The sequence below is a fragment of the Pteropus alecto genome, unplaced genomic scaffold (genome assembly GCF_000325575.1).
Source record: "Pteropus alecto unplaced genomic scaffold, ASM32557v1 scaffold388, whole genome shotgun sequence".
Lineage (NCBI taxonomy): Eukaryota > Metazoa > Chordata > Mammalia > Chiroptera > Pteropodidae > Pteropus > Pteropus alecto.
The window spans coordinates 263,379-275,878 of NW_006441398.1; the positions used below are offsets into that span (position 1 = coordinate 263,379).

At 55.2% G+C, this 12,500-nt stretch overlaps 3 protein-coding genes across 5 annotated transcripts in view; 1 reads left to right on the top strand and 2 right to left on the bottom strand.

Annotated features, from left to right (window-relative positions):
- MAST1 (microtubule associated serine/threonine kinase 1) overlaps window positions 1-1,605 on the top strand; it is a 21,860-nt gene extending 20,255 nt beyond the window's left edge. Inside the window, 2 exon segments of the mRNA XM_025051601.1 lie at window positions 1-58; window positions 138-1,605. The exon segment at window positions 1-58 is cut by the window's left edge and continues 72 nt beyond it. Of these exon segments, the coding sequence (XP_024907369.1) occupies window positions 1-58; window positions 138-1,396 (1,317 nt within the window). The 3' untranslated portion in view covers window positions 1,397-1,605.
- Window positions 1,606-1,717: 112 nt separating this feature from the next.
- On the bottom strand, window positions 1,718-4,150 carry DNASE2 (deoxyribonuclease 2, lysosomal). The gene is made up of 6 exons (XM_006918737.3): window positions 3,889-4,150; window positions 3,591-3,768; window positions 3,420-3,498; window positions 2,966-3,127; window positions 2,680-2,877; window positions 1,718-2,272 (listed from the first exon to the last, which is right to left on the bottom strand). The coding sequence occupies exons 1-6, from the start codon at window positions 3,981-3,983 to the stop codon at window positions 1,866-1,868; spliced, it is 1,119 nt and encodes a 372-aa protein (XP_006918799.1). The 5' UTR covers window positions 3,984-4,150; the 3' UTR covers window positions 1,718-1,865.
- Window positions 4,151-4,875: 725 nt separating this feature from the next.
- On the bottom strand, window positions 4,876-8,388 carry KLF1 (Kruppel like factor 1). Of its 3 annotated transcripts, XM_006918738.3 has the most exons (3): window positions 8,267-8,388; window positions 6,813-7,638; window positions 4,876-5,572 (listed from the first exon to the last, which is right to left on the bottom strand). In XM_006918738.3, the coding sequence occupies exons 1-3, from the start codon at window positions 8,351-8,353 to the stop codon at window positions 5,397-5,399; spliced, it is 1,089 nt and encodes a 362-aa protein (XP_006918800.1). In that variant the 5' UTR covers window positions 8,354-8,388; the 3' UTR covers window positions 4,876-5,396. The 3 variants fall into 3 exon arrangements, 1 of the variants encoding a protein (XP_006918800.1); XR_003048408.1 differs by lacking the exons at window positions 6,813-7,638; window positions 8,267-8,388 and adding an exon at window positions 6,507-6,722 and having other exon boundaries at window positions 5,434-5,572; XR_003048407.1 differs by lacking the exons at window positions 6,813-7,638; window positions 8,267-8,388 and adding an exon at window positions 6,152-6,493 and having other exon boundaries at window positions 5,437-5,572.
- Between the last annotated feature and the right edge of the window lie 4,112 nt (window positions 8,389-12,500).

Consider the following 12,500-nt stretch of genomic DNA (forward strand, 5'->3'; position numbering starts at 1 on the left):
CTGCCCGCACGCTCGCCCACCCACAGCTACCGTTCCACACCCGACTCCGCCTACCTAGGTATGCTTTGCGCCTCCGCCTCCGGAAGGTCGAGCGCGGGTGCCTGCCACACTCAATACCCTTTCTTGCCCACTTGCAGGGGCCTCATCCCAGAGCAGCTCTCCGGCTTCGAGCACGCCCAATTCGCCGGCATCGTCGGCATCACACCACATCCGGCCCAGCACGCTGCACGGCCTGTCGCCAAAGTTGCACCGCCAGTACCGCTCTGCACGCTGCAAGTCGGCCGGCAACATTCCACTGTCGCCGCTGGCGCACACGCCATCCCCAACGCAGGCATCGCCACCGCCGCTGCCTGGCCACACGGTGGGCAGCTCGCACACGACGCAGAGTTTCCCGGCCAAGCTGCACTCGTCGCCGCCGGTGGTGCGCCCGCGACCCAAGAGTGCTGAGCCCCCGCGTTCGCCACTCCTCAAACGCGTACAGTCGGCGGAGAAGTTGGGAGCTTCGCTGGGCGCTGACAAGAAGGGCGCTCTTCGCAAACACAGCCTTGAGGTGGGACACCCGGACTTCCGCAAGGACTTCCACGGCGAGCTGGCACTGCATAGCCTCGCCGAGTCTGATGGCGAGACGCCCCCTGTCGAGGGACCTGGCGCGCCTCGACAGGTCGCTGTCCGCCGCCTGGGACGCCAGGAGTCGCCCCTGAGCCTGGGCGCGGACCCACTGCTGCCTGAGGGCACCCCCAGGCCGCTGGCAGCATCGAGTAAGGAGGAGTCCCCAGGCGGTATGGAGGCCTGCACTCCTCCCCGAGTGACGACTCCCGGGGGCCGGACTCTGGAGCGGGACGCCAGCGGCACGCGGCACCAGAGCGTGCAAACCGAAGATAGTGCGGGCGGGGCGGCCAGGGCTGTGGCCAAGGCCACGCTGAGTCCTGTTCAGGAACACGAGACAGGCCGGCGCAGCAGCTCTGGTGAGGCAGGCACGCCCCCGGTGCCCATTGTCGTAGAGCCCGTGCGGCCGGGGCCCAAGGCCGAGGTGCTCCAGCCTCCAGCCTCGGACTCTAAGGGGTTGCAGGATTCCATACCTCTGGTGTCTTGCGCGTCTGAGGCGCCCCGAGGCCAGGATCGCTGGGTACTGGAGGTAGTGGAGGAGCGGATCACCCTGAGTGGGCCTTGTTCCAAGCCGGCTTCCCCCAAGCTCTCCCCAGACTCTCAGACCCCTTCTCTAGCCCCAATGAAGAATGCGCCCAGCAGCGCAGTGTCCCCAGCCCCACCAGCTTCCCTTCTGGTTCCCGTCACCAAGCCTGAGGTGTGGCTGACTTCCCGGTGCCCTGCTGAAGCTGTACCCCCAGTAGGCCCAACCAAAAAAGGGGCACCCTGCCCCACACCCCCAGGCCCATAGCTGAGGGGGCCACTGGCCCTGCACTGTACAGCCTCCTATATACATATGTACACATATAAATAAAGTGTGTCTGTGCTTCGTGAGCTTTCCAGAACTTGCCCCTCCTCCCCTGGCAAGGCAAGGTTTCGGCCCTTTTGCTGTGTGTTTATTTAGCGATGCAACTTGTCCTGGTTACTAGAAAGGAGAGGTGAGTCTTATGTGGACCCTACCTTGTGGTCCCCCTTTGTATCTCACCTATGACCCAGCTGCCCCCAGACCCTCAGGGAGCTGCAACCCGTTCTGAATCCCAGTGCCCTCCGGTAGAAAAGGTTAACAGCCTCATCCATCAGTTTCCTTTTATTCCTCACCAATCCTAAATCAGGTGTTATGGTTCCTATTTTGCAGATGAGTAGAATGAATCACAGAGAGGTTAAGGCACATAATTAAGGTCACAATTAGGAAGCGAGTAAATAGGGATTTAAACTGAAGTTCAAACTGGCTTCTGTGCCTTAGCTCTCAGACTCTCTGCTGGGCTTCCTGGAGACAAGGTCCTGCTCTTCTCCCCACAGGGCTTCCAGGCATTCACCAGAGGCTGGAAGGCCTTCCAGAGGGTGGGCAGCTGGGCACACAGTGTGCCCCCACCTCGTTTCTCCTCTTCCAAGTTCCGATTCATGTCACCCACACAGGCCCAGGGACCTTCTGGGGTTACACACCACTTGGAGTGGTCATCTGTGCTACTGAAGGTGGGCCCGGCTGGCCCAGGGAAGGCTATCTTGGTCACATCCAGCACATGCTGGACCCCAGAGCAGTTGGAGGGCAGGATGTGACGAGAGCGTGGCCAGAACTGGACCTGCAGGTTGCTGCCAAGGGCCTCCGCCAACCAGCCAGAGTACAGGTCTGTAGAGGATGGAAAGAGGGAATGGGCTGGGTCAGGGGCCCTGCTAGGGGGTCAATGCCCCTCTCTGAGCTCAGTTTTCTCAGTTGTCAATTCCTGGCAACCCTGGGGAATAACAACATTAAGACTAATAGCCCTTACTAAATGCTGTATATTCATCACTTAACTCATATCAACATTGGGGTAGACATCAGTACCATTTTTCAGATGGGTAAACTGAGAGTCCAGTTAAATCATGCACCGCACAATCAGAAACCAATAGTTGAACCCAGATCTGTTGGTTATCTACCTCTCATGTACTTCTGGCTACCAGAGTCCTTGTCCTTATCTCTCACCTGCCCTCATCCATGGACACATCTGACACCACCTCTGTAAAAATAGTTCTTCAACCCTCAATCTCAGGGCTCACCATCTCCAAACTTTCCAAATTTGGCAAAGCTCTGGAATGTGGCCCCTGCCTTTGATGTGAGTGTTACACTGCTGTTCCAGGGGCTGTGGTAAACGTGGTGGCCCTTGACCACCTCCTCCAGGTCAGGGAATATCTGGGCAAAGGTCCCTTCCAGCTTGTAGTCATACACTTGGGGGTAGGTGTATCTCAGCTGTCTGCCTGGAGGGCAAGGGGAGGAGAAAATGAGACTGTTTTACATACTGGCCTGAGAATCAGGAACTCACCCTGCCTCTCAGTTCCCACTCACCAATGTTCGAGAATTGTTTGAAGGGAAAAGACACGCAGAGCAGTGTCTGCCCATAGGTTTGGGCAGAAGAAGGCCAGCTGTATCCAGCAGAGGAAGTAGGTGGGAAGCCGGGAACGCTATGGATCAGCCAGAAGCCCGCTTCCTGGTCAAAGAGCAGCACGCCTGAACCAGAAGACAGGGATCAAGGGCTCAAAGCATCCCAACAAGCACATGTGCAACCAGGAACACACTCGGTTTGCAGGGAGTCTGGAGAGGGTGTGGGCAGTGTTGAGACCACCACTGGACACTTTTGGAAGCAAACCACTCATAGTTTGGAGAAAGGACGTTAATATAAAATGAGGAAGCAGATCCCAGGGCTTGACAGAGTAGTACCCCCTCCCACAGGTCAGGGGTTAGCTGAGGAAACTGTGGAAGGAAACCAGAGCCCTTCCACAAACCCCAATCTGGGCCTCACCCTTGGTGTGCCCCCGGCTGGAAGAGTCCTGAGTCCCATTGTAATTAGGCGGCTGGTCATTGTAGAGTAGGAAGGCGAGCTGGGGGAGATGGACGATAAGACGTGAAGTTTCCCCTGCAGGCCACGCCCTCCCTAGAGTCCCACCCCAGGCTCTGCCCGGCATCCTTTCACCTGGCTGGTGTTTCTGTACAGCGGCAGCAGGCTGCGGCCCACGGCTCCCATCAAACTGTCGATTGTCCCCACGCCCTCTCGCCAGCCCCCGGAGCCCTCGTCCAAGTACTTGTACTGCAGCCCCTTCTGCGCTGCAACCCCGGGCCCGCTGTGAGCCGGCAGCTTGTAGACCACAAACCTGGCGATTGGGGAGTGACAGAAATGAAGGAAGGGGAAGAGAAAGAGCCTCGGGCTTCACCCAGGAGCAAAGCAATCCCCAGTCTGGCCCCAGGGGTGTGGTCGGCGCCCGCGCACTCACCAGTCCACAGGCTGCCCAGAGTCTCCGTAGCAGGTCAAGGTGCCTGCAGGGACCCACAGCAGCGCGGCCAGGAGCAGAGCGCTCAGCGCCGCCATGGGGCTGAGGTCGAGGAATCTGTTTTGAGACCGTGAGGCTCCGGATCACATGCTGGGTCAGGCCTGGCCCCTTGTAACTTTCATTTCCCCAAACTCAGCCGAGAACCCGAGGCACGACAGCTCGAGCATGGAAACTCCGTCCCCCCGTATGAAAAGTAGAGATTTGAAAAGGCGGTCCCAGACCATCCGGGGGCGGGGCTTCCTTTCGAGCCGTCACCCTCTGCAGGCCCCGCTCCCTCCAGTCCTGCTTCCGGAGGACTCGACCCGGAAAACTCTTTGGTAGAGTCCACTCTCTGGCTCGTACCAGACCACGCCTTTTTATAGCAAGGCGATTCCGGTGTTTCGCCTCCCGCCCATGGCTAATCACAGATCAAGTCCCTCCTCTAGGCTCCTCCTCTTGTCTTGTTCAATCCTGCTAATCCTAATTCACTCTTTCACCGGACCCATTCTCTCTCGGTTTATGGGTCAAATGCAACTTGCTTTTTTTTTCCTTTCCTGCCATAGATCCTGAGTTCCAATTCTTGTGACTTTGCTCTCTTAAGGGGAGTTTGTGCTCCTAGTCCTCTCCCTTTTCATTCTGCATGTTTTCCTGGGGCTTCCCTGAACTAGCCAAGTGGTCACTTTGGATCATGGTAAGGTGAAGGGTGCTGGGGCTCCGGGGTCCGGCTGAGGGCTCTTAGATGGAGGGAAGACTGTCCCTGTGAACGTCCCCGAGGTTCAAGGCAGGAGACAGATGATGTAGCCTGATCTCGGGTTAGGAGAAGGCGCGGCAAGGTTTGCAGTACCCGAGAAGGGGTCTCTGAGGCTAAGGAGGTAGGCTGTGAAGGTGTGTGTGGCCCCCCATCATCACCTCTGGAGGTAGAGCTTCCTCCCATCTTCCAGCACCCAAAACTCACAGTCAGGCCAACGCTGAAGCTTTATCTAGGAGGGGCGTTTTTACAGGACCCATAACCATTCACAGCAGATTGCCACAATGTGGAGCTTCAGAAGTCACAGTGTGAAGACCCCTTCTTGACCCAGGGTCTCTGAGAAGCCTCACCCCACAACCCCTACTGCTGTCAGGGCCCCCTGTGAGCTGGTCTGAGGGTCCAGCTTTCTGAGGGTCTCTCTCAGTCCGAAGTGTCTGAATGTCCATCTGAGCTCATTTATTTGGAAGTCTGTCTCCCTGGGTCTGAGTGATGGTAGGAAGTCTCTGTGTGGCCCACTATGGCTAAGGACATGTGGGAGCTTCCGTTGGATGCTCCCCCAGGTCTGTCTATGGGCCAAGCCTTGATCTTTCGGTGAATCTGTGGGGCCGCGAGTTTGGGCGAGGGTCCTTTCAAGGGAAAACCACCCAGCATAGACCCACTCTTGTTCCATCCCCAGTCCCCGTGAAAGTCCAAGTGCTGGGGGTAAGTGGCGGGGGCAGTTGGTTCAAAGGTGACGCTTCATGTGCAAGGCTAGGTGATCCGAGCGCGAAAAAGCACGCGGGCAGAGCTGGCAGCGGAAGGGGCGCTGTCCGGTGTGTTTTCGGTAGTGCCGGGTCAGCTCGTCCGAGCGCGCGAACCGCCAGCCGCAGCCGTCCCACGTGCAGGCGTATGGCTTCTCCCCTGGAAGGCGAGGAAGCTGTGAGCGCCATTGTTCGCCTCATCCCGCCCCCGGGTCTGCCCCTGCATCTGGCCGCACTCCTTTGCTCAGCCTTGGACAGGACTAGAGTGAGGCAAGTGAGGCGTCTAGGGTGCGAAGTTTAAGAAGCCACTTACTCTCAGGGAAGTGTACTCAGGTTCAGCCCTCTGCGACCCCGACCCTTCTTCTGTACCTGCATCAGGCCCCACGCCTGTTCTCATTTTCTGGACCCAAATCACATCCTTTACACCACTGGCCCCACTTCCTGTGCACAGGTACCCTGCCCCTGCGTCCTAAAGTCGTCCCACCCTCGTTCTTTGGCCCTGCGCCCTGTAGTCCGGCTCCTTCCTTGCACCAGGGGACCCTCCAGGCTGCTGCCCTATCCTTGACCCTTGGCCTTGACCCTTGAGCCCCGAAATCCACCTGGTGTCCCAGGCCCTATCTGCAGTGATTACTCTCTCCCGCAGCGACGCCTGGCTCTTCCACCTCTCTGACAGGTAGGTACAGCTGACCCCATCATCTATGCGGATCCCAAAATGCATAGGCTTCACTCTTCCTCCTACCTGTGTCTATTCCACGGCACCGCCTCTGACTTCTGCTCCTTGAGATCCAGCTTTTTGCTCACCCTCCTCTGTTTTCCAGCTATTTCCTCTTACTCTCCTGGACCTGACTCTGCATCTGGGAACTTGAAACTGACTCTGCCCCTGTATTTCCCCTCCTGAGCCCCAGACACGCCCCTATAGTCTGGCTCTGCCTCCATGCCAACAATCTCCGCTTATACTCCCTGACCCATAACTCCGCTCCTCGCTTGCCACAAACTTGAACCCAGTGTCTTTGGCTCCTTCCCCAGCATTCCAAGCTTGGCCCCTCCCCGCAGTCTCCTCTAGCCCCTCCTCCTCGCCGCTTGCCAGGTCTTACCCGTCAGTTCCCTGAAACGCTCCTCAGGTTTTCCGGGTCCTTTTTCTGCCCCCACTCGCCTCCCACACCGTTGCCTGTTCTCTAGCTTTCTTTACTCGGGAGGGGTCAGGCTCGTTCTTAGTTTCCTCTGTCCCATCCCTTGCTCTAGGGCTCTGCTTTAGCCCCGCCTTTAACGCTATGGTTCCGCCCTCTGGGTCGGATCTTCGCTTCTAGCCCCTCCCCCTTGTTCTCGGTTTTGTGCTCCCGGGCCACACCCTGTTCCAGAGGCCCCGCCTCCAGTCCCGCCCCCATGTCCCTGCGCCTCACCCGTGTGTGTGCGTAGATGCGCCTTCAGGTGGGAGCTCTTGGTGTAGCTCTTGCCGCAGCCCGGGTGCGTGCACGTGTGCGCTGCCTGCCTCTTGCGCGCCCACGAGCGCCGGCTGCGCCTGGTTGGCGCGGCCTCAGTGGTTCCTCCTGGGTCTCCTGCAGTTCCCCCGAGTCCCGCACCCGCCGTTCCGGGTCCCAAACAGCTCAGGAAGGAGGGGGGCGCGGCGGGGCCAGGCGCGGGTGCCGGGAGCCCGCGGAAGAGCTGGAAATGCCCTTGGTACTGTGACGCCGGGTACAGCGCGGGGTACCCGGACAGTAGCCCATAGGGGGTGCCCGGCGCTGCAGGCACTGAAAGCCCGGTCCGTGGAAAGTAGCTGCCGGAGGAGCCCGCGCCCGGCCCTGGATACACCGGCTGCAGCGGCAGCACCTTGGGCTCGGGGCCCGGGACCAGGGCTGGGCTCACGAAGGTGTCAGAGGCCGGAGCTCGGGAGGTCGGGCGCGCCCAGCCCGCTTGCTCCTCGGGACCCAAGAGCCCAGGCACCAGTCCCGGGCCACTCGCGTACGCCCCCAGAGTCTCGGGCGGTGGCGAGAATAGCACCCCGGGACCCTCGACGGGCGCCAGGGCGCAGGTCTGGGGCGCGCCGCCCGGCTCTGAGCACGGCAGGTTGGTGAGGAAGAGATCCAGATCCCAGGCGGTGGCCGTGTCCCTTTCCTCGTCTTCCTCCTCCCCATGCGCGTTTTCCAACCCTGGCCTCACATGGAGGGGCGGCGTGTTGGGGTCTGGGGGACCCGGACCCAAGTCCTGCACCTCCTCAGGACGCCACCACTGCGGGAGGGAGCCGGTAGCGTGAGGCTTCAGTGGTTACCAGACCACCCTGCCCGAAGACAGAGGCGGCCTGTTGCCCTGATGGGAGCAGGCTGCCCAGAAGCTCTGGAAAGGGGTCTTGTTTGCCTGTCTGTGAAGTCTGTCCTACTCCCTCTCACTGCCCTGGTTCCCCCAAGCTTCAGGAACAGAGGTTGGATCGAGTCTGGCTGGTGACAGGAGATAAGACTTAACATTATCTGGAGCCACACTCAGGCATGGGGGAAGGGGTTGGCAGAGCTAAGAATGAAGGACCAGGGGTTGGGGAGGGGGACGTACTGGCAGCCTTGCCTCAGTTTCCTCCCATTCCTTCCCAGTCCCCAAAGAAGATTAATTCTCAAGATTAATTCCTGGATGTCCCCTAGTCACCTTTGCTCTTTTCCTGATACCTGGGGTTGTCTCACTGAGCCTAGCCCCCCAGGGTGTTCAGCTACAAGCCTCAGTTTTCTAAGACAAAAATAAGCCCTTAGAACACGTGTAGACCCCTAGACTGTGCAGAGGACCCCCAGCCCTGGCCAGGTCTTTGGATTCCAGGGCAAGATGTGACCACTGCCTGGGAGCCCAGCCAGCCACCTAGACCCTGTGGCCTCACCTTTAAGAAGTCTTCCTGTGTGTCTGGGAAGGAGCCTAGGGTGGTCAGTGTACCGATGGAAGGCAGAGTGGTCTCAGCTGCGGCCATGGCTGGCTGGTGCCCACCCTGGGCCTCAGGCCTCCTCTCCCTCAGTGGCCTCGTGGGCTCTGAGGCTCCAATGGCCCCTTGGAGGGCTCCTCTCTGCCTTCAGCTGATTGGCTACAGCCTCTGATAAGGGTCAGGAAAGACGGGGGTGGGGGGGTCACTGTTTCTGGGGAACAGACCTTGCCTTGGCCTGTTTGAGGCAGAGCTTTAAAGACCGACCCTGTGTCTAAAGCCCAGTTAGATGTTCGGGGGCTGGGGGTTCAGAGGTTTGGGGGTTCAGGTATTAGATAAAATGAGGCACTGCATCCTCAAAGAAGGAGAGACTTGGGAGCCTGCTCTTGGTTACCTTCCTGGAAGAGGGGTGACAGAATGGGGATTCTGGGAAGGGGCTTCAAGAACCCCTCTCCTGGCTGAGGCCCTGCAGCCCACCCCCTCCCCAAGAAACAGAAGCAACGATGCTGATGGCGGGACTTGGCACAAACTCCCTGCCAGGCCAAGCATTATCAGACACCCCAGACACTGAGGCCGCTATCAGGTGGAGGCCCAGAACAGCCAAAGCTCTGTCCCTAGCAAGTGGTGGCGCTGGGGAATGGGGCTTCATGTTAGCTTGGCTTGAAATTGCCTGGGTTGTGAACTCTCAGGGTCTGAGCCCAGTGGCAGGAACAGCCTCTGCTAATCAGCTGCCACTGTCTACCATGGGCCCTCCACTCTGGTAGGTGCTGCAGGGAGGGAGGCTGTGTGGAGGTTGAGGCTGGTGCCACTGCAGTTGCTCCAGTGCGATGAGGGCTGGGGAGGGAGAGTCGACCCACTCAGCTGGGTGGGAAGGTACCATTAGGTCAGACCACAAGGAGTACCTGGCCTGCAGGAGATCCTCACCAGCCCTTGCCCTGGGCTTTGCTGCTGCCAGATGTCTGCCTTACATGGGGGCAGGATCCAAGGTGCTGCACCAGGGACCTTCACTGTGGTACCCTGGGAGCCCAGAATGGGGGCGACACGAACACACATCACAGACACATAGTTCATAATCGTACACACATAATATTCAATTACATAGTGACACAAATTCCTTGTCCCTCAGCCACACAGACCATGTAGTCCCACATATAATTGTGTGTCTGTGCATGACATAGACCATGTACAGGTACACAATTCCCAGGCAGGAAAACACATACTGTTTGGTTATAGAATGTTATAGTCACACAATCTCTCAGATATAGAATTCATAATCACACAGACAGGCACCTGACATCACGCACAGTTACCCAATCACACACAATCATACACTCATACTGACATGATTTAGCTACAATCAAACAGACATGCAAGGATTCCTGGATGTTCTCACAAAACTAGAAAATGCAGTCACATAACTCTGTCAAACATAAATGTGCCTCAGACACAAAAACATGAAACCCAGCTGCACACAACCATTTACAAACACAATGATCTAGTCAGGCACACAGCTAACATCAGACACAATCACATCCAGCACCATATAAAACCTACATCCTTTAATAGTCATGCCACCTGTCACTATTACAGTACGTAATTATTTAGTCACACAATTGCACTCAACCATAGGGGGTGCACTCAGTCAAATGCAGACAACCTTACCAACATTAAACACCCTTATAAGGGAAAGGCACACAACCTTGCTAAGTCAGAGATACATCACTGCAGACAAAAAATTGGAGTTGGCATGCCACAAACGCAACACACAAAAAGAAAAAAAAGTATGTGCTATAAGAGGGGTGCGGGCAAAAAGTAATGTAAAAACCAGCTTGACACACCTACCAGGAGAGCTATAAACAACAACGACAAAAAAACATTTGTTGGGAAAGATGTGGAAAAAATTGAACTCTTGTACACTTCTGGTCGGAATATAAAATGGTGCAGCAACTGTGGAAAACAGTTCGATGATTCTTTAAAAGGTAAACATAGAGTTACGTATGATCCAGCAATTCCAATCCTAGGTATGAACCCAAGAGAACTGAAAACAAACATACTTGTACACCAGTGTTCACAGAAGCATTATTCAAAATTGCCAATAGGTGGAAACAACCCAAATGTCCATTATCAGATGAATGGATAAACAAAATGTGGTCCATCCATACAATGGAATATTAGCCATAAAAATGAATAAAATTCTAATACATGTTACAACATGGATGAACCTCAAAAACATGCTAAGTGGAAGAAGCCAGTCACAACAAAAGGTCATACATAATTCTATTTATATGAAATAGAATAGACAAATCTATTAGTGGTTGTCAAGGTTGGGGGAGGAGGGAATGGGGAGTGACTGCTGATGGGTACAAGGTGTCCTTCTGGGATAACGGAAATATTCTGGAGCTAGATAAAGGTGGTGGTTGCACAACATTGTGAATGGGCTAATTGCCACTGAATTTTTAACTTTAAATCACTTTAAGTGGCTTATGTTATGTGAATTTCACTTAAATAAAACAAAATGGCTGGAATTACAGTGGTTTTTTGAAGAGGAAAGCAGAGTCTCTCTTGAGGAGAGATACCCTTGGTTTAGGTTAAGGCACTGAACAGGCAAGTTTGGCTTTGAAAGATGAGGCAATAGGATAAGGGTCCAGAGAGAGAGAGAGAGAGAGAGACAGAGAGAGGCATTTGACTGGGAGATAAGGCCCCTGGGATGATATGGCCAGTAGAAATGATGGATTATTTAGGGCAGCAAGGCTGGAGACTTTATTGAATTTCTGAGTATGTATTCTATCAGTACCCTTTCACACACCCTAAGCATAGAGAACAGCAGCACCCACAACAGTTCCGGGGCAGGGGGCTTTGGAGAAAAGGAAGGAGGAAAAGGAAAGAGGCCACTGGCTCTAGTAGGAAGGAAGTGTCCAGAGGAATAAGAGTTATGCAGAATCCCTGACATTTCAGGGTGGTGATGGACTCCCCACTGTGTGAAAAGGAGAGTTCAGATTATTTTATTTGGATATTAAGGGCAATAAGGGCCCAGGATGTGGGAGAGTCCAGGGACATCCAGGTCCCAGGCACTAGGGGACATGCAGGCCAGTGATCACATTCAGACACGCTCCCACAGTTACTCCCATCACACTCAGTCACAGGCATGTATGAGGCAGAACATGCTGAACACACAACTACCCAGAGTGCCTATGTGGGAAGAAGTGTTCCTGGGTAGGCAGGGGCCTGTCCTGGGAATCAGGAGGACTGGATCCAGGTCCTGGTCCCTGCTCTGCCTCTGACCTACTGTGACCTTGAACAAGTCTGTTTTGCTTTCTGGGCCTTACTTTCTCCAACCAGGAATGGGTTCGTCATGGTAGATGTGTGTCTTTCAGATACAGAGATGGTCAAACATGATGCAGCCAGACAAATGTACACCATACAAATGCTCTTAAAAGTGACCTAGGTGAGCAAAGCCGCTCACTCAGGCATATGTCACAGTCAGGCACACAATCACACACAACTGCACATAGACCAAACCACACTGACACATTTAGATACACATAATCACAAACATACATACAAATATCCAGTAAAATTATTACAAAGGTAATAGCCACACCTAGGGGGGAAAAATCACAACACAGTCATACACACAGTACTACATAGACACACAATCACAAAGATTACCATTACACAAGCTTTCAATCACACAGATAAGAAATCACATGCAAAGATATTTAGACAGTCACAGTTACACAGGTACAAAACCACCCACAGTCAACAGTCTCAAACGTCACAGGCATAGTCAGTCCCACCACATACAGATATATAGTCACTCAGGCACAATCATACACATGGATGCACAGAATTACATAACACACGGAATCACACCAAGTCACACATACAGTCACACGCGGCTACATTTGCTTCCTGGGACAGACTAGCAGACAAGTTGGAGTGAGATCACTCTCCTTTCATAGCCCACCTCCTCCTCACACACACAGCGCCCCATCAGAGGAGACCTCGAGGTCTGGCCTTCTGGGTTTCAGGGCTTATTTTTCTCCCGCCTCAGTTTCCTAGTTTAACTCCAGAATCCCTTAGCACGCGTCCCTTTCAATTGACCAACGAAGAGTGGGCCGAGCCCCCCCCCAGGGCCAATCAGAACAGGAATACAGCTGGCCAATCGGGTTGGGGCACTCGCCTTTCGTCCTTTCCT

Coding starts and splice junctions, on each gene's coding strand:
- DNASE2 (XM_006918737.3), bottom strand. CDS start 3,983: ATGGCGGCGCTGAGCGCTCTGCTCCTGGCCGCGCTGCTGTGGGTCCCT. Junction 3,499..3,590: donor TGTACAGAAACACCAGCCAG/GTGAAAGGATGC, acceptor CATCTCCCCCAG/CTCGCCTTCCTACTCTACAA. Junction 3,128..3,419: donor CAGCCGGGGGCACACCAAGG/GTGAGGCCCAGA, acceptor CTTCTGGTTCAG/GCGTGCTGCTCTTTGACCAG.
- KLF1 (XM_006918738.3), bottom strand. CDS start 8,353: ATGGCCGCAGCTGAGACCACTCTGCCTTCCATCGGTACACTGACCACC. Junction 7,639..8,266: donor CACAGGAAGACTTCTTAAAG/GTGAGGCCACAG, acceptor TCCCTCCCGCAG/TGGTGGCGTCCTGAGGAGGT. Junction 5,573..6,812: donor GCATCTACGCACACACACGG/GTGAGGCGCAGG, acceptor CTCGCCTTCCAG/GGGAGAAGCCATACGCCTGC.